The following is a 26,444-nucleotide window of genomic DNA, read 5'->3' on the forward strand; positions in this document are numbered from 1 at the left end:
TAGGTATTTGACGTTGGTGTCTGTAATTACTCTGGCTGCTTTGGTCCTATTTGTGACGGTAGCTGTGATGGTAGCTGCAATGTAAAACTGATTTATACCTCAAATATGCACATTTTTCGAACAAAACATAGATTTATTGTATAACATGTTATAAGACTGTCATCTGATGAAGTTGTTTCTTGGTTAGTTTGGTTGGTTCTTGGTTAGTTAGGTTGGCTTTGTGCATGCTACCTGTGCTGTGAAAAATGTCTGTCCTTTTTTGTATTTGGTGGTGAGCTAACATAAATATATGTGGTGTTTTCGCTGTAAAACATTTTAAAAATCGGACATGTTGACTGGATTCACAAGATGTGTATCTTTCATTTGCTGTATTGGACTTGTTAATGTGTGAAAGTTAAATATTTCTAAAAAATATATTTTGAATTTCGCGCTCTGCCTTTTCAGTGGAATGTGGGAGGAGTTCCGCTAGCGGAACGCCAGAGCCAGACAGGTTAACCTCATTGAGCATTCTGCACTGTGCTCTTGCAGTCATCTTTGCAGGACGGCCACTCCTAGGGAGAGTAGCAACAGTGCTGAACTTTCTCCATTTATAGACAATTTGTCTTACCGTGGACTGATGAACATCAAGGCTTTTAGAGATACTTTTGTAACCTTTTCCAGCTTTATGCAAGTCAACAATTCTTAACCTTGGGTCTTCTGAGATCTCTTTTGTTCGAGGCACGTTTCACATCAGGCAATGCTTCTTGTGAATACCAAACTTTTGTGAGAGTTTTTTATAGGGCAAGGCAGCTCTAACCAACATCTCCAATCTCGTCTCATTGATTGTACTCCAGGTTAGCTGACTCCTGACTCCAATTAGCTTTTGGAGAAGTCATTAGCCCTGGGGGTTCACATACTTTTTCCAACCTACACTGTGAATGTTTAAATGATGTATTCAATATAGTCAAGAAAAATACAATAATTTGTGTGTTATTAGAAATGTATGCAGAAATCCAGATAATTCCAAAGGGCTCAAATACTATTTCTTGCCACTGTAGTGATCTGGTGCTTCTGTTCCCAACCAAGGAGGGCCTACAGCATCACCCAGATCTTCTACACAGATTCTGCCAGACCTGGGCCCTGACAATAAATCCCAGTAAGACAACAATAATGGTGTTCCAAAAAAGTCACCAACCAAGAATTCTCAAAAAAATGGGACAAACACCAAATTGAGACTTTGCACTTACTTAGAATTATGCCCCCCAAAAATCTCCTCTGTGCACAAAGTAAAACACCAAGTAATGCATGAATTAAAATCCAGAAAACAGCCGTTAAATTCTACAACCACCTAAAAGGAAGTGATTCCCAAAACCTTTCATAACAAACTCATCACCTACAGAGAGATTAACCTAGAGAAGAGTCCTATCAGCCAGCTGGTTCTGGGGAAAAGAGAGAGAGACAGAGGGAGGGAAAAGAGAGAGAGACAGAGATAGAAACAGAGATAGAAACAGAGGGAGGGAAAAGAGAGAGAGAGGGAGAGAGAGACAAAGATAGAAACAGAGGGAGGGAAAAGAGAGAGAGACAGAGATAGAAACAGAGATAGAAACAGAGGGAGGGAAAAGAGAGAGAGAAGAGAGCTCTGGGCTCTGTTCACAAACACAAACAGACCCCACAGAGGCCCAGGACAGCAACACAATTAGACCCAACAGAATCACGAGAAATAAAAATATAATTACTTGACACATTGGAAAGAATTAACAAAAACTAGAATGCTTTTTGGCCCTAAACAGAGAGTACACAGTGGCAGAATACCTGACTACTGTGACTGACGCAAACTTATGGCAGGCTTTGACTATGTACAGACTATGTACAGACTCAGTAACAGTATAGCTTTAGTACGTCCCCTCGCCCCGACACGGGCGCGAACCAGGGACCTTCTGCACACATCAACAACAGCCACCCACGAAGCATCGTTACCCATCGCTCCACAAAAGCCGCAGCTCTTGCAGAGCAAGGGGAAACACTACTTCTAGGTTTCAGAGCAAGTGACATAACTGATTGAAACGCTATTAGCGCGTACCCGCTAACTAGCTAGCCATTTCACATCCGTTACACTCACCCCCCTTTCAACCTCCTCCTTTTCCGCAGCAACCAGTGATCCGGGTCAACAGCATCGATGTAACAGTATAACTTTAGACCGTCCCCTCGCCCCGACACGGGCGCGAACCAGGGACCCTCTGCACACATAAACAACTGACACCCACGAAGCGTCTTTACCCATCGCTCCACAAAAGCCGCTGCCCTTGCAGAGCAAGGGGCAACACTACTTCTAGGTTTCAGAGCAAGTGACGTAACTGATTGAAACGCTATTAGCGTGTACCCGCTAACTAGCTAGCCATTTCACATCCGTTACATGAGCATAGCCTTGCTATTGAGAAAGGCCGCCGTCAGCAGACCTGGCTCTCAAGAGAAGACAGGCTATGTGCACTGCCCACAAAATGAGGTGGAAACTGAGCTGCACTTCCTAACCTCCTGCCAAACGTATGACCATATTAGAGACACATATTTCTCTCAGATTACACAGACCCACAAAGAATTCAAATACAATTTTGATAAAATCATATCTACTGGGTGAAAAACCAGTTTGCCATCACAGCAGCAAGATTTGTGACCTGTTGCCACAAGAAAAGGGCAACCAGTGAAGAACAAACGCCATTGTAAATACAACTCATATTATTGTTTATTTATTTTCCCTTTTGTACATCATTACAACACTGTATATAGACATATATATACGAAATGTCTCAATTCCTCTGGAACTTACTTTGAGTCTAATGTTTACTGTTCATTTTTTATTGTTTATTTCACTTCTGTTTATTATATATTTCACTTGCTTTGGCAATGTTAACATATGTTTCCCATTCCAATAAAGCTCTACAAATTGAATTTAATTGCGAGGGAGCGAAGTTACACTGTTCTTGAAACCAATAGTAATGTGTTATGTATGAAAATAATTATGATGTTTCTCACCTCACTGGCTAGTTTCTGTTGTACAGTCAGGTAAAACTTGTAAAACAGGCTGAGGGTCAGAGTTCGTCGGTAGGTCACCATGCCACCCGGCGCAGAGGGGTGAAGGGTCATCTCCTCAGCCAATGAGGAACAAGCATCCTGCAGAAGCTCTTCCCCCCACTGTTTTCCCAGAAGTCTGCTGGCTGTGTTCTTGGCCATGACAGTAGTAGCAGCCATCCCTCCGTAACTAAGGGCCAGGTGCTTGACGACGGTTGACCCCTCGGCGAATGTCACACTCATCCCTGACGTCACAATGCTGATGTCATCCTCACGACGAGGAGACTGCTTATAGGCAGCAAAGTACTGACCCTGAACCACACACAAAGATAGACACAGAATGTGAGTCTACAAGTTGCTATTCTACTGTGAATGCTGTGTGTGTGTGTGTGTGTGTGTGTGTGTGTGTGTGTGTGTGGTGTGTGGTGTGTGGTGTGTGGTGTGTGGTGTGTGTGGTGTGTGTGGTGTGTGTGGTGTGTGTGGTGTGTGTGGTGTGTGTGTGTGTGGTGTGTGTGTGTGTGTGGTGTGTGTGGTGTGGTGTGTGTGTGGTGTGTGGTGTGTGTGTGGTGTGTGTGGTGTGTGGTGTGGTGTGTGTGGTGTGTGGTGTGTGTGTGGTGTGGTGTGTGTGGTGTGTGTGGTGTGTGTGGTGTGTGGTGTGTGTGGTGTGGTGTGTGGTGTGTGGTGTGTGGTGTGTGTGTGGTGTGTGGTGTGTGTGGTGTGGTGTGTGTGGTGTGTGGTGTGTGTGTGGTGTGTGGTGTGTGTGGTGTGTGGTGTGTGTGGTGTGTGTGGTGTGTGGTGTGTGTGGTGTGTGGTGTGGTGTGTGTGGTGTGTGGTGTGGTGTGTGTGGTGTGTGGTGTGGTGTGTGGTGTGTGGTGTGGTGTGTGGTGTGTGGTGTGGTGTGTGTGGTGTGGTGTGTGTGGTGTGTGGTGTGTGGTGTGTGTGGTGTGTGTGGTGTGTGTGGTGTGTGTGGTGTGTGTGGTGTGTGGTGTGTGGTGTGTGTGGTGTGTGTGGTGTGTGTGGTGTGTGGTGTGTGGTGTGTGGTGTGTGGTGTGTGTGGTGTGTGGTGTGTGTGGTGTGTGTGTGTGGTGTGTGGTGTGTGGTGTGTGTCTGACCTTCTTGGTGTACGGGATCAGGACACATAGAAGAACCTCCTCAGGTGTCAGGATGGTCCTTCTGTAACCTGGGAAGAACTTCTCATCCATCACAACCACACGCTCACCACCTAGAGACAGACAGACAGACAGACAGACAGACAGACAGACAGACAGACAGACAGACAGACAGACAGACAGACAGACAGACAGACAGACAGACAGACAGACAGACAGACAGACAGACAGACAGACACAGAGAGGAGAGAGACAAAAAAAAGACAATATTTAAATAAATATGTAAGGAACTAAGGATACTTTGACATGCTTGTGTTTTATGTCAATGGTCACATGACATTTCCACTGTCTGTCCCCAGTTTAACCCCTGGTGAGAAGTGTCAAAGACCAACAAGCCTTTTTTGTGACCTACCTTTGGAGTTGAAACGATACTTTCACTCACACCATAAAAATGGACATAAAACAAGGAGGCTGAGATGCAAAAAGACAATATACTTAATCCATGCTGTAAAAAAAGCAGAAGTGATTTACCTTTGGACATGAGCGTGAGCTTGCAGCCAGCAGCCATAAAGACAGGGTTGAGGTCGGAGATGGGGCTGGCAGTCATGATGTTACCTCCAATGGCCTGAAGGAGACACACACACACACACATATATTTTAGAGACCATACAGGTGCTTGTATTGCATATCTGTTGCATGTGTGTGTGGTGTGTGTGTGTGTGTGTGTGTGTGTGTGTGTGTGTGTGTGTGTGTGTGTGTGTGTGTGTGTGTGTGTGTTGTGTGTGTGTGTTGCGTGGTGTGTGTTGTGTGGTGTGTGGTGTGTAATACATACTGCCACGTTGCGTATCTGCAGTCCAGCGAACCAGCGGAGTTGCTCCAGTACAGCGGTGAAGACTTCAGTCTGGTAGGAGGGCAGTTTAACCAACGCTGCCTTCAACACATCACCCAGCAGGGTCAGGGAACAGGACGCTCCAAATACTATACCTACAACACACACACACACACACACACACACACACACACACACACACACACACACACACACACACACACACACACACACACACACACACACACACACACACACACACACACACACACACACACACACGTAACATGTGCAAGGCGGCCCTTTAAACTCCAAACTCAGTGCAAGGCATTGACATGACTTGTGCATGCGTGTTTCTACCTTATACTGCCAGCTAACGGACGCAGAAGGTTAGGCAGAGAGCTTCACGCAGGAGGATATGCAGGAGGATAGACAGGAGGACGGGCAGGAGGACAGGCAGGAGGACGGGCAGGAGGATAGGCAGGAGGACAGGCAGGAGGATAGACAGGAGGATAGGCAGGAGGACGGGCAGGAAGACGGGCAGGAAGATGGGCAGGATGATGGGCAGGAGGATAGGCAGGAGGATGGGCAGGAGGATGGACAGGAGGACGGACAGGAGGACGGGCAGGAGGACAGGCAGGAGAGGCAGGAGGACTGGCAGGAGGACTGGCAGGAGGATAGACAGGAGGACGGACAGGAGGACGGGCAGGAGGACAGACAGGAGGACAGGCAGGAGGATAGACAGGAGGACGGGCAGGAGGATGGGCAGGAGGATAGGCAAGAGGATGGGCAGGAGGACGGGCAGGAGGACGGGCAGGAGGAAAGGCGGGAGGAAAGGCGGGAGGATAAGCGGGAGGATAGGCGGGAGGATGGGCAGGAGGATAGGCAAGAGGATGGGCAGGAGGACGGGCAGGAGGACGGGCAGGAGGGCGGGCAGGAGGACGGGCAGGAGGATAGGCATGACGATAGGCATGACGATAGGCATGACGATAGGCTGGAGGACGGGCAGGAGGATAGGCAGAGCTCGCTCCTGTTTGTGGACATCACACATCATCTGCAGCCTTTTGGCAGTCATGTTTGTTTGACTGCTAAAGTAAGCTGATCAGGATGACAAAAATTTTGCATCGGAAACAGTTTTCAAAGTTGGATTCTCTAGCAAAATAGGGGGTGATAAGGGACGGAAGACCAACATCTGAGCTTAGGGACCTACATCAAAGGAAAGGACAGAAAATAACACAATAGTTTCAATATGAGTGGTATCAATGGAAAAACTGGCTCCGTGGCTGCGCTGCTAGCTGCCGACTCTACTGCTTTCCCTGCCTGCTGTTCTCCACCAGCGACCGGGTGTGGACAAGAGCCGGTTACTGCGACTTGAACAACTAACCTATAGCACTCAACAAGCATGAGAAGTCTGTGTATCACATCCAAAGACAGATAGCTCTTGACATTTGGCAGCTCGCGGATAGATCTGGCCTTGAATGAACAATGGAGATTGAACATCAGCATGCACAATGCAAAGGTAAAAAGAGAAACGTAAGATTTTGAAAGACCTAGCTAATTAATGCTACATGCTACCTGGGTAAATAGGAGTTGTGGAACTACGTGAAACTATTACATGCCTTTGCAAACACAACTGAGCAGTTAGAGATCGTCACGTGTTTGTTTTTTGCTCATGACCTATGGTGGAATTTTCAAAGAAACTGACACGCTGTTCCGTGTTCTGCAGAACTAAGTGATGGACATGAGTGTCTGATGTATCGGTATCATCGACACAATGAAGGCCCTGGAACAGCAGCGAACAAGTCTTTGATAGTTTTATATGAGCGATTCATGCAGAAATGCAATGGGTCTGGGCCTGGCAAAAAAAGCGAACCTCGTAGTTAAAAGACGATCAGAGGAGAGAGGGGGTGAATCTACTATAACACACTGGACAATATCAATGTTCAGATGAGAGCCAGGTTTGATCAATTTGGTGAACTTAAGTTTCCTTGGCTTAGTTGGAGAAAAAAAATTGTACTTCGACTTTGTTAGACTTAAAAAGGTCCTGAAAAGTCATTCGGAATTTTCTCTCATGGCTAACTACCAGAAAGTTTGAAAAGACAGGCTGAGTGGGCGGGGAGCTTATATTCATGAGCTCGCCATTGACTGACAGCTCTTTGAAACGCCTACGTCAAGATACTTGGATACAGTGAGAAGTGTTGCAGTAAAATCATCAAGCAAATGTGGTGACACACAAAGCAACTCAAACAACATTGAAACTGCATCAATGATATGGATTTTATTTGTATACGTTTCTCGGTTCACAGCAGCAACAGTGTCAGAGGTTTGAATGACTCTTTCCCCCCCTTTTGTTCCACGCTGGCTGAAGACCTAGCTAGCCAGTAACGAGCTAACATCAGACACAGATGAAGACCTAGCTAGCCAGTAACTAGCTAACACCAGACACAGATGAAGACCTAGCTAGCCAGTAACTAGCTAACACCAGACACAGATGAAGACCTAGCTAGCCAGTAACAAGCTAACACCAGACACAGATGAAGACCTAGCTAGCCAGTAACTAGCTAACACCAGACACAGATGAAGACCTAGCTAGCCAGTAACAAGCTAACATCAGGCACAGATGAAGACCTAGCTAGCCAGTAACAAGCTAACACCAGGCACAGATGAAGACCTAGCTAGCCAGTAACTAGCTAACACCAGACACAGATGAAAGGGGAAACATATTCATCAACATATTTGCCATAGATGAATAGGGTAAACTTTTAATCATATTAGCTGAAACCCTACAGTCAAATTTTGGCAATTAGGTAAGAGAATGTCATGTTACCACTGGTATATTAAAATTAGAGTTAACTTCTTATGGCTGGGGGCGCTATTTTCACGTTCGGATGAAAAGCGTGCCCAGAGTGCTGGTGCCCAAACTGCCTGCTACTCAGGGCCAGAAACTAAGATATGCATATTATTAGTATATTTGGATAGAAAAAACGTAAGTTTCTAAAACTGTTTGAATGATGTCTATGAGTATAACAGAACTCATATGGCAGGCAAAAACCTGAGAAAAAATCCAACCAGGAAGTGGGAAGTCTGAGGTTTGTAGGTTTTCAAGTCTTTTCCTATCCAAGATAGTGTACATTTGGTCCGATTGCACTTCCTAAGGCTTCCACTAGATGTCAACAGTCTTTATAACCTTGTTTCAGGCCTCTACCATGAAGGGGGAGCGAATAAGAGCTGTTTGACTAAGAGGTCTGGCAGAATGCCATGAGCTAAGTCAGGTGTGCGCCCGTGACAGCGAGCTCTGTTCCTTTTCATTTCTAAAGACAAAGGAATTGTCCAGTTGAAACATTATTGAAGATGATAAAAACATCCTAAAGATTGATTCTATACATTGTTTGACATGTTTCTACAAACTGTAATGGAACTGTTTTGACTTTTCGTCTGGACTTTCGTCTAGACTTGCCTGCGCCACTGTGGTGGGATTAACAACAAGTTTAGCTTTAAAATGGTGTATAATACTTGTATGTTTGAGGAATTTTAATTATGAGATTTCTGTTGTTTGAATTTGGCGCCCTGCACTTTCACTGGCTGTTGTCAAATCGATCCCGTTAATGGGATCTCAGCCGTAAGAAGTTTTAAGGCTGATGTCGGATTGTACAGTTCACAAATGGTACGAGACAAATCACCTGGACAGCTCTTTAGCTTTTTGTTCCAGCATGACCTAACACAGACTGTCCCCAATGCTGTACCAGCCACAACAGCATCAGTTGAGAGGTCCTTTTCTGAGCTGAAACGGCTAAAGAAATGCAGTCGAAAGTTGACCGATCAAGGACGACTCTCGTCTCTATCGCATCGAGACCAAGGAACTTTTCAAACTGAAGACCAACAGGGAGAAGTTTTACAGTCACCAATGTCTTTAGCTGGAAGGATAGATAGAAGTTGTCTTCTGTTATTACAGTCTGTTGCACCCTCGACAACCACTGGGATTATTATTATTTGACCCTGCTGGTCATCTATGAACATTTCTTGGCCATGTTCTGTTATAATCTCCACCTGGCACAGCCAGAAAAGGACTGGCCACCCCTCATAGCCTGGTTCCTCTCTAGGTTTCTTCCTAGGTTCCTGCCTTTCTAGGGAGTTTTTTCTAGCCACCGTGCTTCTACACCTGCATTACTTGCTGTTTGGGGTTTTAGGCTGGGTTTCTGTACAGCATTTTGAGACATCAGCTGATGTAAGAAGGGCTTTATAAATACATTTGATTTGATATTTATTATTATTCTTTCAATGGCATACTAACCAGTCATATAACACCATAGTATACATTGAATGTAGACTGACAAAGGTGAATCCAGGTGAAAGCTATGATCCCTTATTGATGTCGCTTGTTCAATCCAATTCAATCAGATGTAGATGAATATGGATTTTTTTAAGCCTTGAAACAATTGAGATATGGATTGTGTTTGTGTGCTATTCAGAGGGTGAACGTGCAAGACAAAAGATATGCCTTTGAACAGGGTATGGTAGTAGGTAGCAGGCACACTGCTTTGAGAGTGTCAAGAACTGGAAAGCTGCTGGGTTTGTCACACTCAACAGTTTTCTGTGTTCATCAAGAATGGTCCACCACCAGCCAACTTGACACAACTGTGGGAAGCATTGGATTCAACATGGGCCAGCATCCCTGTGGAACACCTTTTGATACCATGTAGAGTCCATGCGCCATCAAATTGAGGCTGTTCTCAAGACAAAAAGGGAGGTGCAAACTCAATATTAGGAAGGTGTTCCTAATGCTTTGTCCACTCAGTGTATATCTCAGTAGCGCTGACTACTAGGCATAGTGTGTGTAATGCTGTATACTCACTGTCTGTGGTGCTGAAAGTCACCTGTTGCATGAGGCACAAGCTATTAGGGCCTGTGAATGTGTGTCTACCTGCTGCTGTTTGGTTGTGGTCGTGTCATACCGATAAACACCGTAGCAAAAAATCTACTTTATGAGTGTGTGTTGTGTGTTGTGTGGTGTGTGGTGTGTGTGTGAATGAGAGGCTCAATAGAAAGTGAATAACCGCCACGTCACTGACACACACAGCATACTGTACACACATTAGCCATGAACACAAAAACATACATCTTGAAATTGCCTATCCCTGCCATTCACAGCCAAACCCTTCTTCCCCTCTTACCCTCGTCAGTGTGCTGTATGGTGTTGAGCTCGGGGATGTATGCCGGGGCCAGAATAACAGGATACAACAGGTTCTTGAACTTCATCTCAATACCTGGGACACAAACAGCAACAGGGACAACAGATCAATCAAACATTATCACTTAACTACAAACTTTCAGAACAGTGAGGCTGCATTTACACTGGCAACCCAATTCAGTTTTTTTTCTGCTCCCAATGATTGGTCTGATTAGTCTAAATACCAATTAGTAGAAAAATAACTCCTTTAACTAGTTAGTTGTCTCACCGACTTCCGTGTTACCAACCACCATCTTGGCGTTGGGGTACTGAGTCTTAAGCTCTAGAAGTTGATCCAGAGAAGCTGGCTGGAGCCACAGAACCCTCTCTCCTCTGAACCTCAGCTGTTGAGAGGACTGGTCTTTACACAGGGACTGGAGAAAGAGAAAGAAAGAGAGAGAGAGAGAGAGAGAGAAAGAAAGGGAGAGAGATAGAGAGGAAGAAAGGGAGAGAGAGAGAGAGAAAGAAAGGGAGAGAGAGAGAGAGAAAGAAAGGGAGAGAGATAGAGAGGAAGAAAGGGAGAGAGAGAGAGAGAGAGAGAGAGAGAGAGAGAGAGAGAGAGAGAGAGAGAGAGAGAGAGAGAGAGAGAGAAAGAAAGGGAGAGAGAGAGAGAGAGAAGGGAGAGAGAGAGAGAGGAAGAGAGAGTCATGAGCAGATGAGCTCCTGAATTTTGTTGCATGTTTTTACAAAAAGATAGATTTAGAGTTGGATAAACTTGTATTTTTTTACCAGGACATATACAGGATACTGCTCTCCGAAACATAACCTTCACAAATCAAATCTCCAAACCTACAACCTGATTTTGGACGAAATTACCTGGAAGGATTCCCACTACCAAAGATTTTTATTCCCAACGACTATACAGCAATTGCCCTGGCAAACCAACGACCAGCAAAATAAGCACATCAGAAACCTGAAAACACCATCAAACCTGGAACTGAGTGAGTAATGTTTAGTCTGAAGCTACTTTTAAAAGCCCCAAAGAATAAGACATTACAATAATCTATTTAAATTTGTAAGTACTGAATGCTAAATTAAGGCTACCAATCTTGCTAGGACAGAACAGATCCGGTTGCAACTTCAATTAGCACTGAGGTGTAAAGTGAGAGGTGTCAAAGCACTTGAGCCCAACAATGACAGGAGATTCACCGCCTCCCCCACCCACATATAGAGGCCTTCGAGGCCACCTGCTCCATGGCTTCCCTCTGTGCAGAGATCATGACAATACAGTACCCCTTGGATGTAAAAAATTTGAAGGCACGGAAAGAGTACACAAAGAAGCTCCTCATGGACAATCCAGAGACACTTTTTGCTGACTGCTTCAAAAATGGGAATGTACTATAAGCAACTTAATCTTGCACACAGACCACCCCCTGACATGGCACAGTGCTATATTAATGTGGGGAAACTCGGGATACTAAACAACGAGGACTCTGAGTCAGCCAATGTCAACCTGTACCAGTCCGGAACAGTAATGGTACAGGGCAACTCCAAACAGTTTCAGCTGTACTTCTATAGAATCAAAGAAGGAGCGCAGCAGGAGAAGCTCTCTCTTGATGAAGACTCCCCCACCCAGACCTCTTCCTTAAACAACGCCACAGATGAGCAACCCCAAGCGGAAAGCCAATTCCCCAGCACAGATCACTACTCCCGATTTTGTTTAATTTATTTGCACCAAAAGAAAATAAGTGATAAACAACAATATAAACTAAAATAAACGGTGTGCAGGTGTGGCTGGAAGCCCAAGGCCTTATATAAAAACCACACCACAAAAAAACGATATACAATACATAAGTACGCAAATAAAAAAAGGTTTGTTAAAACAGATAACAAAACCCAATAATCATAAATGTACAAATGAACCAATCAGCACTCACAAAAAATGTTCTTTATAATATGATGTCACGCCTGCTCCTGCTCCCTCCCTCCCTCCATTGCCGGCCTACTAACCCCCGGTCCTGGCAACCCACATTGCGTACACCTGGCAACCATCATTGCCCACAAAAGCTCCTTATCGTTAAGCACACGTGGACTTCATCACCACCCTGATTACTCTCCCTTCATATAGCCCTTAGTAGCCTCAGTCATCAGGAAGTATTGGTTTTGGTTGCGTTCAGTACGCTTCTCGTGCTTTGTAATGTCTTCATGTGTATTATTATTAAACTCACCTTCTGCTCCTGCTTCCTGACTCCCTGTGTATATGTTACATAATACTGCCTCAGAAATGATGGAAGTAGCAGAAGATTACACCATCTTCCAGACGATTGAGGAACAGGGTCATCTACTCCATCAACACCACGATTAGCTGGCTCTACTGGGTACGACCATGAACGAGGTCCTCACATTCTCCACCGACCTCGACACCACCAGCGAGGTTCTCCACACCTCTGATGGAGGGCCTCCTACAACACGTCGTCACAGTGAGCCAGTGACGACGCCAGCCGACCGCCCAGGTTAGTGATGCCCAACTGTCCCTTCCAGAGGAGTATGACGGAAATCCATTGAAATGCCGTGGCTTCCTACACCAGTGCTCCCTTTCGCCTGTCAGACGAGAGCCCCCACCACCGAGAGGTTCAAGGTTGCCAAGGTAATTTCCCTGTTTACTGGACGGGATTTGGAGTGGGCTGCGGCCGTCTGGGACATAGGAGAGGAGGAGCTGGGTTCCTCTGAGAGGTTCATGGCTCTGTTCAGGGCGGTCTTCGACCATCCTCCAGAGGGCAGAGAGGGAGGCAAGCAACTGTTTCAACTCCATCAGGGTGGTCAGACCGCTGCTGAATAAGCCCTGACCTTTCGGACTGTGGCAGCCTCCAGTGGATGGAATGAGCCGGCTCTCCGTGGTCTATACTGCATTGGACTGCGCGAGGAGGTCCAGACAGAGTTGGCATGTCGGGATGACAACATGTCTTTGGATGCTTTCGTCTCCATGGCAATCCATTTAGATAACCTTCTTCGGGTGCACTGGTGTCCACCTCACCACTGTCCTGAGGCAGAGCCTGAACCCATGGAGGTAGGGACCACACACCTCTTCGCGGCAGACCGGCGTCATCTGAGATAGCTGTCACTCTGTCCCTATTGCAGCCAGGAGGGGAACCGGCTTCCCTGATGTCCAGTGCGTCTGAACAATGGGTCCACTAGAGCAGTGGGGCGGCCACGTGATCTTCTGTCTCCCACGGTAGGCGTGAGTATTCCATTTTCATTGTTTTCTGACAAAAACCCTTTCTGGTTCCAATTTCACTGTCTGGCTGGCTCTCAAGTGTTGTCTCTACAGCTCTAGTGGACTCCGGTGCCGCGGGGAACTTCATTGACCAGGCCCACGCTTCCTCCCTGAACTTCATACCCGCTCTCCTCTCCTTTTCCAGTCCAAGCCCTGGATATGCGACCATTGGGATTCGGCACAATTACACACGTCACAGCACCACTGACCCTCACCGTTGGACCCATGCACCAGGAAAGCCTTCCCTTCCTCATCATCCCTGAACCCGTACACAAAGTCATCCTCGGCCTCCCGTGGCTCAAACTCCATAACCTCACCATCTCCTGGTCAAAGATGAGAATCAGTGCCTGGGAACCAGGATTTCAGAGGATCTGCTTTCCCGCACCCTGTGGTTCCACGTTGGTGGAGGGTCCTGTGAGTGTCCTCCAGCCCATCAATCAGTCTTACCGAATTGTTGGCCTCGTGTTTTGTGACGTAGATGTGGACATCCCCAAGGCTCTGGAGAAGGAACCCACTACTGCCACCTGCCCTCCAGAGCGCATCCACGTCCCCACAGGGGTGAGAGATTGGCTGTTGACCTGGGCACACACATCCCTCGCTATGGCGCAGAACGTTGCCTAGTATGTCAACTCATGTTCGTTATGTACATAGTCATTTAAACAACATCTTAAGGATCCGCCCCTTTTTTCAATTTTGGCCTAAAAAGACATACCCAAATTTAACTGGATGTAGCTCAGGCCCTGAAGCAAGGATATGCATATTCTTGGTACCATTTGAAAGGAAACACTTTGAAGTTTGTGGAAATGTGAATGTAGGAATGTAGGAGAATATAAGACAATAGATCTGGTAAAAGGTAATACAGAGAAAAAAACAATCGTTTTTTTTGGACCATCTTTGAAATGCAAGAGAAAGGCCATAGTGTACTATTCCAGCCCAGGTGCAATTTAGATTTTTGGCCACTAGATGGCAGCAGTGTATGTGCAACGTTTTAGACTGATCCAATGAACCATTGCATTTCTGTTCAAAATTTTGTGGCAAGACTGCCCAAATGTGCCTAATTTGTTTATTAATAACTTTTCATGTTCAAAACTGTGCACTCTCCTCAAACAATAGCATTGCATTATTTCACTGTAATAGCTACTGTAAATTGGACAGTGCAGTTAGATTAACAAGAATTTAAGCTTTCTGCCCGTATCAGATATGTCTATGTCCTGGGAAATGTTCTTCTTACTTACAACCTCATGCTAATCATATTAGCCTATGTTAGCTCAACCGTCCCGTGGAAGGGACACCAATCCCGAAGAAGATTTAATTAACAATGTCTACACTGTATTTCTGATCAATTTGATGTTATTTTAATGGACCATTTTTTTGTGTGCTTTTGTTTAAAAACAAGGACATTTCTAAGTGACCCCAAAGGTAGTGTATGAGCACAAACAAGTGTGCAGTTGAAATTGGCAAGAAACACACAGAATTCTTTCCTCAGTGCTGTGGGGTGAGACAGGGATGCAGCTTGAGCCCCACACTCTTCAACATATATATCAATGAATAGGCGAGGGCATTAGAACAGTCTGCAGCACCCGGCCTCACCCTACTGGATTCTGAAATAAAATGTCTACTGTTTGCAAATGATCTGATGCTTCTGTCCCCAAACAAGAAGGGTCTAAGGCAGTACCTAGATCTTCTGGACAGATTCTGTCCTGGGCCCTGACAGTGAATCTCAGTAAGACAAAAATAATAGTGTTCCAAAAAAGGTCAAGTAGACAAGACTACAAACTCTCTCTAGACACTGTTGCCCCAAAATAATTACACCTCAACCTAAATACACCACAGGTAACTTCCTCAAAGCTGTGAATAATCTAAGAGACAAAGCAAGAAGGGCCTTCGATGCCATCAAAAGGAACATGAAACTCAACATCCCAATTAGGATCTGGCTAAAAATATTTAAATCCGAGATCAAACCCATTGCCCTTTACGGTTGTGAGGTCTGGGGTCCGCTCACCAAACAAGAATTCATAAAATGAGGAAAAACACCTAATTGCGACTCAGCATGCAGAATTCAGCAAAAAATATACTTTGCATACAATGCAAAACCCCAAACAATGCATGCAGAGCAGAATTAGGACTATACTCACTAGTTATCAACATACAGAAAAGAGCTGTTCAATTCTACATCCACCTAAAAGGAATGCTCACACATTCCACCACAAAGCCCTGACCTACAGAGATGAACCTATAGAAGAGTCCCGTCAGCCAGCTGATTCTGGGGCTCTGTTCACAAACACAAACAGACCTCACAGAGCCCCAGGAGAGAAACACATTTAGACTCAACAAAATTATGAGAAAGCAAAAATATCTATTTTTACACACTGGAAATAATCAACCAAAAAAACTGAGCAAACTAGAATACTATTTGGCCCTAAAACAGAGAGTACCAAGTGCCAGAATACCTGACCACTTTCACTGACCCCAAATTAAGAAAAGCCTTGACTATGTACAGACTCAGTGAGCATAGCCTTGCTATTGAGAAAGGAGTGACGTAGGGCAGACCTAGCTCTCGAGAGATTAAAGGCTATGTGCCGACTGCCCACAAAATGAGATGGAAACAGAGCTCCAATTCCTAACCTTCTGCCAAATGCATGACAACACATATTTCCCTCAGATTACACAGACCCACAAAAACAAATCAAACATTGATAAACTCCCATATCTGTTATGTGAAATACCGCAGTGTGTCGTCACATCAGCAAGATGTGTGGCCCGTTGCCATGAATTAAGGGAAACCAGTGAAGCACAAACAACATTGTACAAATACAACCTATATTTATATGTTTATTTTCCAATTCATAATTTAACAATTTGCACGTTGTTACAACACTAATAATATGTGTGTGATATTAACCAGTTATTTGTGTAATATTACATTTGAAATGTCTATATTCTTTCATGTTTAGCTTGTTTATCTATTTCACTTGCTTTGGCAATGTAAACATATGTTTCCCATGCTAATAAATCCCCTTGAATTGAATTGAGAGACAGGGATATACAGACGGAGGTGAGAGAGAGAGAGAGAGAGAGAGAGAGAGAGAGAGAGAGAGAGAGAGAGAGAGAGTGATGAACAGAGAGATAGTGAACGAGACGAACAGAGAGAGAGAGAGAGAGAAAGAGAGCGTGATGAACAGAGAGATAGTGAAAGAGACGAACAGAGCGAGAGAGAGAGAGAAAGAGAGAGTGATGAACAGAGAGATAGTGAAAGAGACGAACAGAGAGAGAGGGGTAAGGGTATGTGTAAAGCCCCCGTGTGTGTTGATATGCGTTAGTGTATCTACCATCAGCTCTGGTGGGAAGATGATCTCCTGAGTGGGGTCCAGAGGGAGGAAGTCATCTGGGTCGTAGAGAGGAGCAGGCAGCACTGAGGTCCTCTGAGATCAATGACACGCCATTGAAACATGGTTAACCAGTTATATGTACATTATTAACTAGTTATATGTATTATTAACTAGTTATATGTACATTATTAACTAGTTATATGTACATTATTAACTAGTTATATGTACATTATTAACTAGTTATATGTACATGATTAACCAGTTATATGTACATGATTAACCAGTTATATGTACATTATTAACCAGTTATATGTATTATTATATGTACATTATTAACCAGTTATATGTACATTATTAACCAGTTATATGTATTATTAACCAGTTATATGTACATTATTAACCAGTTATGTGTACATTATTAACTAGTTATGTGTATTATTAACTAGTTATATGTACATTATTAACTAGTTATATGTACATTATTAACTAGTTATATGTATTATTAACTAGTTATATGTACATTATTAACCAGTTATGTGTATTATTAACAAGTTATATGTACATTATTAACTAGTTATATGTACATTATTAACTAGTTATATGTACATTATTAACCAGTTATATGTACATTATTAACTAGTTATATGTACAATATTAACCAGTTATATGTACATTATTAACCAGTTATATGTACATTATTAACCAGTTATATGTACATTATTAAGCAGTTATATGTACATAATTAACCAGTTATATGTACATAATTAACCAGTTATATGTACATTATTAACCAGTTATATGTACATTATTAACCAGTTATATGCATATTATTATTATTTACCAGTTATATGTACATTATTAACCAGTTATATGTACATTATTAACCAGTTATATGCATATTATTATTATTTACCAGTTATATGTGTATTATTGTTATGGATTTTATGTATAATGACTAAATGATGTATACATTTAAAGTAATGATAGGAGTCTAACTAACATAATTCTACACTGTCTCTGTATAATGATTTGAATGTTTATATATAGGAAAAGAGGAACTGGGGACAGACAACTTGTGACAGACAACTTGTGACCCCTGTGAAACTGATAACAGGAAGAAAGTCTCCCCACTCAGGGAGGGGAGAAACTGTTAGGCTTCCAGTAGATTATGTAACATGTTGCAGAATATGATAAACAATGTATGGGTTGGAATAAACTTGGAAACTGCATTGTCATTGTTAGAGAGGAGGAGGGGCATTTATGACGAAATATGAGGTATATAAACCTATGTACATGGTATGATTGTTAGAGCTCTCGAGAATAAACATTCTGACTATTGTAGACTGGCCTCTGTCTGTTTCATTTCAACCAGAACCTTATAAACTCTGGGTTACAGACTGAGTATTATAAACTCTGGGTTACAGACTGAGTATTATAAACTCTGGGTTACAGACTGAGTATTATAAACTCTGGGTTACAGACTGAGTATTATAAACTCTGGGTTACAGACTGAGTATTATAAACTCTGGGTTACAGACTGAGTATTATAAACTCTGGGTTACAGACCGAGTATTATAAACTCTGGGTTACAGACCGAGTATTATAAACTCTGGGTTACAGACTGAGTATTATAAACTCTGGGTTACAGACTGAGTATTATAAACTCTGGGTTACAGACTGAGTATTATAAACTCTGGGTTACAGACTGAGTATTATAAACTCTGGGTTCCAGACCGAGTATTATAAACTCTGGGTTACAGACCGAGTATTATAAACTCTGGGTTACAGACCGAGTATTATAAACTCTGGGTTACAGACTGAGTATTATAAACTCTGGGTTACAGACTGAGTATTATAAACTCTGGGTTACAGACTGAGTATTATAAACTCTGGGTTACAGACTGAGTATTATAAACTCTGGGTTACAGACTGAGTATTATAAACTCTGGGTTACAGACTGAGTATTATAAACTCTGGGTTACAGACTGAGTATTATAAACTCTGGGTTACAGACTGAGTATTATAAACTCTGGGTTACAGACTGAGTATTATAAACTCTGGGTTACAGACTGAGTATTATAAACTCTGGGTTACAGACTGAGTATTATAAACTCTGGGTTACAGACTGAGTATTATAAACTCTGGGTTACAGACTGAGTATTTAATTGAAGTTCAGTTTATGAACCTTGAGAACATAATTCTCGTAACAATTATTTACAGTTTAATAGTTGTATTTTTTCAAAATGTTTGGTTAATTTATGTTGAAATGTTTTGCTCTTTTATTTATAATTCAAACATTTTATTTTAAGTTAAAATTAGTATTTTAATTTATAATATAGCGCTGAAATCGTGACTGCATATCACCTGTGTGACAGCACGGGTGGGATTGGCCAATAACTGTGAAACATTTCTCCAATCATCCAACAGACATTAGAACCTTCATGTAGATCATTTCTGGTTGTAAAACAAGTGTGTGTCTGACTCACGAGGTTCAGGTCACACATGTGACTGTCTACCCATCATGCCTTGTGGTTGTGATACAGGCACGGATAATCAATTTCTTCTACGTTCTTTCATAATACTGTTCTTAATGTGTTAGAACATAGTTCTTTGTCACTTAAATATCTGAGTTTCTCAACTTTTACTGAAATAACTTCAGCTATATGAGTTAAACTTGTTTTGTAAAGGCTTTTATGTAAAAAAAATGTTTTTATATCTCTGAGTTTTAAATGCAGGACTGTGATGGTACACTGCTCAAAAAAATTAATGAATGAAATATTCTTATTAAATACTTTTTTTACATAGTTGAATGTGCTGACAACAAAATCACACAAAAATTATCAATGGAAATCAAATTTATCAACCCATGGAGGTCTGGATTAGGAGTCACACTCAAAATTAAAGTGGAAAACCACACTACAGGCTGATCCAACTTTGATGTAATGTCCTTAAAACAAGTCAAAATGAGGCTCAGTAGTGTGTGTGGCCTCCATGTGCCTGTATGACCTCCCTACAACGCCTGGGCATGCTCCTGATGAGGTGGCGGATGGTCTCCTGAGGGATCTCCTCCCAGACCTGGACTAAAGCATCCGCCAACTCCTGGACAGTCTGTGGTGCAACGTGGCGTTGGTGGATGGAGCGAGACATGATGTCCCAGATGTGCTCAATTGGATGCAGGTCTGGGGAACGGGCGGGCCAGTCCATAGCATCAATGCCTTCCTCTTGCAGGAACTGCTGACACACTCCAGCCACATGAGGTCTAGCATTGTCTTGCATTAGGAGGAACCCAGGGCCAACCGCACCAGCATATGGTCTCACAAGGGGTCTGAGGATCTCATCTCGGTACCTAATGGCAGTCAGGCTACCTCTGGCGAGCACATGGAGGGCTGTGCGGCCCCCCAAAGAAATGCCACCCCACACCATGACTGACCCACCGCCAAACCGGTCATGCTGGAGGATGTTGCAGGCAGGAGAACGTTCTCCACGGCGTCTCCAAACTCTGTCACGTCTGTCACATGTGCGTGTGAACCTGCTTTCATCTGTGAAGAGCACAGGGCGCCAGTGGCGAATTTGCCAATCTTGGTGTTCTCTGGCAAATGCCAAACGTCCTGCACGGTGTTGGGCTGTAAGCACAACCCCCACCTGTGGACGTCGGGCCCTCATACCACCCTCATGGAGTCTGTTTCTGACCGTTTGAGCAGACACATGCACATTTGTGGCCTGCTGGAGGTCATTTTGCAGGGCTCTGGCAGTGCTCCTCCTTGCACAAAGGCGGAGGTAGCGGTCCTGCTGCTGGGTTGTTGCCTTCCTACGGCCTCCTCCACGTCTCCTGATGTACTGGCCTGTCTCCTGGTAGCGCCTCCATGCTCTGGACACTACGCTGACAGACACAGCAAACCTTCTTGGCACAGCTCGCATTGATGTGCCATCCTGGATGAGCTGCACTACCTGAGCCACTTGTGTGGGTTGTAGACTCCGTCTCATGCTACCACTAGAGTGAAAGCACCGCCAGCATTCAAAAGTGACCAAAACATCAGTCAGGAAGCATAGGAACTGAGAAGTGGTCTGTGGTCACCACCTGCAGAACCACTCCTTTATTGGGGATGTCTTGCTAATTGCCTATAATTTCCACCTTTTGTCTATTCCATTTGCACAACAGCATGTGAAATTTATTGTCAATCAGTGTTGCTTCCTAAGTGGACAGTTTGATTTCACAGAAGTGTGATTGACTTGGAGTTACATTGTGTTGTTTAACCTGTTTGGGGTGCAGCCCGACACCGGTACACTTATGACAACATCCAGCTCAAGTGCAGGGCGCGAAATTCAAAAGATATTTTTTTTAAATATTTAACTTTCACACATTAACAAGTCCAATACAGCATATGAAAGGTACACATCTTGTGAATCCAGCCAACATGTCCGATTTTTAAAATGTTTTACAGGGAAGACACAATATGTAAATCTATTAGCTAACCACGTTAGCAAAAGACATCACTTTTCTTACTCCATCAGTTTTTTACTCCATCAGTAGCTATCACAAATTCGACCAAATAAAGATATAAATAGCCACTAACCAAGAAACAACTTCATCAGATGACAGTCTGATAACATATTTATTGTATAGCATATGTTTTGTTCGAAAAATTTGCATATTTCAGGTATAAATCATAGTTTACATTTCAGCTACAATCAGAAATTGCACCGAAAGCAGCCATAATATTTACAGACACCAACGTCAAATACCTAATTACTCATCATAAAACATTTCTGAAAAATACATAGTGTACAGCAATTGAAAGACAGGCATCTTGTGATTCCAGACAATATTTCCGATTTATCAAGTGTTTTACAGCGAAAACACAATATAGCGTTATATTAGCGTAGCCACAATAGCCAGAAACACTTGGGCGCCGACGACCAGTTCACATGCACGACAGATATTAGAAATAGCATCATAAAATGTTTCTTACTTTTGGTGATCTTCCGTCAGAATGTTGGACAAGGTGTCCTTTGTCCAGAACAGTCGTTGTTTGGATCTGGAACGGCAAATTTCCCTCTTGATTTAGCATGGGCACTTGCCAAGTGGCACGGATCTCTCCAACGTCAACAAAGTCAGAGAACGGAACACGGCAAAACTCCCGAAAAAATTTCAATAATCTGATTAAACTATATTGAAAAAACATACTTTACGATGATATGGTCACATGTATCAAATAAAATCTAAACCGGAGATGTTAGTCGTCCATAACGACAGCTAAACAGAAGGCAAATCCATGTCCCCTTTCGCGCGCTCCAGAAACAGGAAATGGACGGTCACGTCATACAAAGAGCTTTAATTCCACCTCAGACCAAGATAAACACGAAATTTCTTCTCTCACCGCCTCTTGACAACCAGGGGAAGGTGTATGAAGTGTACGTAGACTCTTACGTATCATGCCCATGTATAGGCAGGAAGTTGAACAGAGCATCGATTTCTGACATTCCACTTCCTGGTCAGGAAATGTGCTGCAGAATGAGTTCTGTTTCACTCAGAGAAATAATTCAAACGGTTTTAGAAACTAGAGAGTGTTTTCTATCCAATAGTAATAATAATATGCATATTGTACGAGCAAGAATTGAGTACGAGGCCGTTTGAAATGGGCACGAATTAGCTGGCTACTCAATACTGCCCCTTGCAGCCATAAGAAGTTAAGTGTTCCCTTTATTTTTTTGAGCAGTGTATAACTCCTTGTTGGGCTTGGCTATCCAGCTGGCTAATGTATTTATTCAAATTTCAACTGGACAAAGAACTGGCTTTTTTGTTTCACCTGCCGGTTCCTGGAAGGACAAGGACTGTGTGCGGAGACGGGATGACTGTTCAGACTCATAGTTGCCTAGAGACGTTTCCAGACCACGGCTGAAGTGTGGTGTGCTTTGGCGATGCAGCGACCGAGGCATCATTCAGGTGGGTGTTACGCTTTCAGCCATAGAGGACTAGATATGTACCTAGAAGCAGCTTCTTCAGAGATGGTGAGTTGCCCTCGTGAAGAGCTCTTGGCCTATGTCAGACTGACTGTTTATCAGCTCCACTCAAGCCAACAGACTAACAGCTCCGGTCAAACCAACAGACCAACAGCTCCGGTCAAACCAACAGACCAACAGCTCCGGTCAAACCAACAGACCAACAGCTCCGGTCAAACCAACAGACCAACAGCTCCGGTCAAACCAACAGCTCCGGTCAAGCCAACAGACCAACAGCTCCGGTCAAGCCAACAGACCAACAGCTCCGGTCAAGCCAACAGACCAACAGCTCCACTCAAGCCAACAAACCAACAGCTCTGGTCAAGCCAACAGACCAACAGCTCTGGTCAAGCCAACAGACCAACAGCTCCGGTCAAGCCAACAGACCAACAGCTCCGGTCAAGCCAACAGACCAACAGCTCCGGTCAAGCCAACAGACCAACAGCTCCGGTCAAGCCAACAGACCAGCAGCTCCGGTCAAACCAACAGCTCCGGTCAAGCCAACAGACCAACAGCTCCGGTCAAGCCAACAGACCAGCAGCTCCGGTCAAGCCAAAAGACCAGCAGCTCCGGTCAAACCAACAGACCAACAGCTCCGGTCAAGCCAACAGACCAACAGCTCCGGTCAAGCCAACAGACCAGCAGCTCCGGTCAAGCCAACAGACCAACAGCTCCGGTCAAGCCAACAGACCAACAGCTCCACTCAAACCAACAGACCAACAGCTCCGGTCAAGCCAACAGACCAACAGCTCTGGTCAAGCCAACAGACCAACAGCTCCGGTCAAGCCAACAGACCAACAGCTCTGGTCAAGCCAACAGACCAACAGCTCCGGTCAAGCCAACAGACCAACAGCTCCGGTCAAGCCAACAGACCAGCAGCTCCGGTCAAACCAACAGCTCTGGTCAAGCCAACAGACCAACAGCTCCACTCAAACCAACAGACCAGCAGCTCCGGTCAAGCCAACAGACCAACAGCTCCACTCAAACCAACAGACCAACAGCTCCGGTCAAGCCAACAGACCAACAGCTCCGGTCAAGCCAACAGACCAACAGCTCCGGTCAAGACAACAGACCAACAGCTCCACTCAGACCAACAGCTCCGGTCAAACCAACAGACCAGCAGCTCCGGTCAAGCCAACAGACCAACAGCTCCGGTCAAGCCAACAGACCAACAGCTCCGGTCAAACCAACAGACCAGCAGCTCCGGTCAAACCAACAGACCAACAGCTCCGGTCAAGCCAACAGACCAACAGCTCCGGTCAAGCCAACAGACCAACAGCTCCGGTCAAGCCAACAGACCAACAGCTCCACTCAGACCAACAGCTCCGGTCAAGCCAACAGACCACCAGCTCCGGTCAAGCCAACAGACTAACAGCTCTGGTCAAGCCAACAGACCACCAGCTCCGGTCAAGCCAACAGCTCTGGTCAAGCCAACAGACCACCAGCTCCGGTCAAGCCAACAGACCACCAGCTCCGGTCAAGCCAACAGACTAACAGCTCTGGTCAAGCCAACAGACCACCAGCTCCGGTCAAGCCAACAGCTCTGGTCAAGCCAACAGACCACCAGCTCCGGTCAAGCCAACAGACCACCAGCTCCGGTCAAGCCAACAGACCACCAGCTCCGGTCAAGCCAACAGACTAACAGCTCCGGTCAAGCCAACAGACCAGCAGCTCCGGTCAAGCCAACAGACCAGCAGCTCCGGTCAAGCCAACAGACCAGCAGCTCCGGTCAAGCCAACAGACTAACAGCTCTGGTCAAGCCAACAGACCAGCAGCTCCGGTCAAGCCAACAGACCACCAGCTCCGGTCAAGCCAACAGACCAACAGCTCCGGTCAAGCCAACAGACTAACAGCTCTGGTCAAGCCAACAGACCAACAGCTCCGGTCAAGCCAACAGACTAACAGCTCTGGTCAAACCAACAGACCAGCAGCTCCGGTTAAGCCAACAGACCAGCAGCTCCCCAGAAGATGATGAACGTTACTACTAGTTACTTCCATCAATTTCATTCATTGCTTTTGGCCTACTGTATATATTTCATTTACTGTGTTTAGGAATAATATTTTGTCAATTTAAATTATACTCGCAATTCAGCCTCTTTCTGCCAGTTGTACAAAGTTGTTGAAGAACAGCAACAAAAAAAACTAGAATATCTCTATCCCACTCTCATTCTCTTTGATTCAAAGAATCGAGTTCACTGCAGTAGTTGGCGTCGTCAATGGTCAAATTAATAAATAGTAGACTGCCAGATTGTTTGATAAATCCTGTTATATTGATGACTGTTATACTGATAGTTTCTCTACGTTTTTAAATCTATATCTTCTTTTGGGGGGGGGGGGGGGGGCGGTTAATATGACATTTCATTGAGAAAGCATATAATTCACATGAATCAATGGAAAAGGTGGATGCAAGGAGGGATTGAACTCATGTCTCCAGTGGGGAGATTTGTGCCATAAATGTTCCCAGTCAACCATGGCTCTGCACACTGTCTATTGAATGAGTAAACTTACGTTGACATTCTCCTCGTCAGTGTTCCCTTTGGTCTTTACTCCGTTGGTCATGCAGCAGCCGTTATCCTTCCCCTTGCCACCACAACACTTCCTCTCCTGTGGCACACACACACACACACACACACACACACACACACACACACACACACACACACACACACACACACACACACACACAGGAGAAGAAATGATGGAAGTGAAAGCAGAAGAAAGAGGAAGACGATGATCCTTATTCATCCTCAGGATGCTGCATGACACTCAGGGTGTGTTTGTGTGGTCTTACTTTGGTGAACGTCTTGTACCCCTCCAGAATTGGTCTGTAACCAGTACAGCGACACAGGTTCCCTGTGGGGACAACAACAGTACAACATTACCTGGCTCAAACCTGTCATTGATGTGTGGTTCAAATGGGTCGAAATGTACATTGATGAGTTTTTGGCAGGAAGACACTAGTTTGTAGGGTTGCACAATTCTTATAACTTTTCCAAAATGTCGTGGGTTTCAAAAAATGTGTGATTGGTTTTGCAACCTAAATGTTGTAACCCAATTTACCTTGGAAGGCCTCCTCTATGTCGGCCATGCGTGGTGTAGGGTGGTTCCTGAGCAGAGCATACATAGACATGACGATACCTGGGGTACAGAACCCACACTGAGAACCATGAGACTTAGCGATACGCTCCTACACACACAGAGAGAGAGAGAGAGAGAGAGAGAGAGAGAGAGAGAGAGAGAGAGAGAGAGAGAGACAACAAACCAAAACAAAGGCAAAGTCTTCTCATGCTTTGTTGATTTCAAAAAAGCCTTCGACTCAATTTGGCATGAGGGTCTGCTATACAAATTGATGGAAAGTGGTGTTGGGGGTAAAACATACGACATTATAAAATCCATGTACACAAACAACAAGTGTGCGGTTAAAATTGGCAAAAAACACACACATTTCTTCACACAGGGTCGTGGGGTGAGACAGGGATGCAGCTTAAGCCCCACCCTCTTCAACATATATATCAACGAATTGGCGCGGGCACTAGAACAGTCTGCAGCACCCGGTCTCACCCTACTAGAATCCGAAGTCAAATGTCTACTGTTTGCTGATGATCTGGTGCTTCTGTCACCAACCAAGGAGGGCCTACAGCAGCACCTAGATCTTCTGCACAGATTCTGTCAGACCTGGGCCCTGACAGTA

General features: G+C 44.5%; 1 protein-coding gene across 2 annotated transcripts; it reads right to left on the minus strand.

Moving 5' to 3' along the window:
• Positions 1-2,707: 2,707 nt before the first annotated feature.
• On the minus strand, positions 2,708-25,945 carry LOC120039990 (xanthine dehydrogenase/oxidase-like). 2 transcript variants are annotated; one of them, XM_038985311.1, is made up of 10 exons: positions 25,814-25,945; positions 25,545-25,606; positions 25,262-25,357; positions 16,754-16,846; positions 10,440-10,584; positions 10,155-10,247; positions 4,987-5,138; positions 4,686-4,779; positions 4,158-4,267; positions 2,708-3,357 (listed from the first exon to the last, which is right to left on the minus strand). In XM_038985311.1, the coding sequence occupies exons 1-10, from the start codon at positions 25,881-25,883 to the stop codon at positions 2,947-2,949; spliced, it is 1,326 nt and encodes a 441-aa protein (XP_038841239.1). In that variant the 5' UTR covers positions 25,884-25,945; the 3' UTR covers positions 2,708-2,946. The 2 variants fall into 2 exon arrangements, with proteins under 2 accessions (XP_038841239.1, XP_038841240.1); XM_038985312.1 differs by lacking the exon at positions 16,754-16,846.
• Positions 25,946-26,444: the final 499 nt, after the last annotated feature.

Source organism: Salvelinus namaycush, unplaced genomic scaffold, assembly GCF_016432855.1.
Source record: "Salvelinus namaycush isolate Seneca unplaced genomic scaffold, SaNama_1.0 Scaffold3164, whole genome shotgun sequence".
Taxonomy (NCBI): domain Eukaryota; kingdom Metazoa; phylum Chordata; class Actinopteri; order Salmoniformes; family Salmonidae; genus Salvelinus; species Salvelinus namaycush.

Bases quoted from the DNA above. Each gene is read 5' to 3' on its own strand.
- LOC120039990 (XM_038985311.1), bottom strand. From the start codon at position 25,883: ATGTCTATGTATGCTCTGCTCAGGAACCACCCTACACCACGCATGGCC. The intron at 10,248-10,439 runs GTGAGACAACTA...TTTGTGTCCCAG, and splicing joins GGTTGGTAACACGGAAGTCG to GTATTGAGATGAAGTTCAAG. The intron at 4,780-4,986 runs GTATGTATTACA...TGTCTCCTTCAG, and splicing joins TGCAGATACGCAACGTGGCA to GCCATTGGAGGTAACATCAT.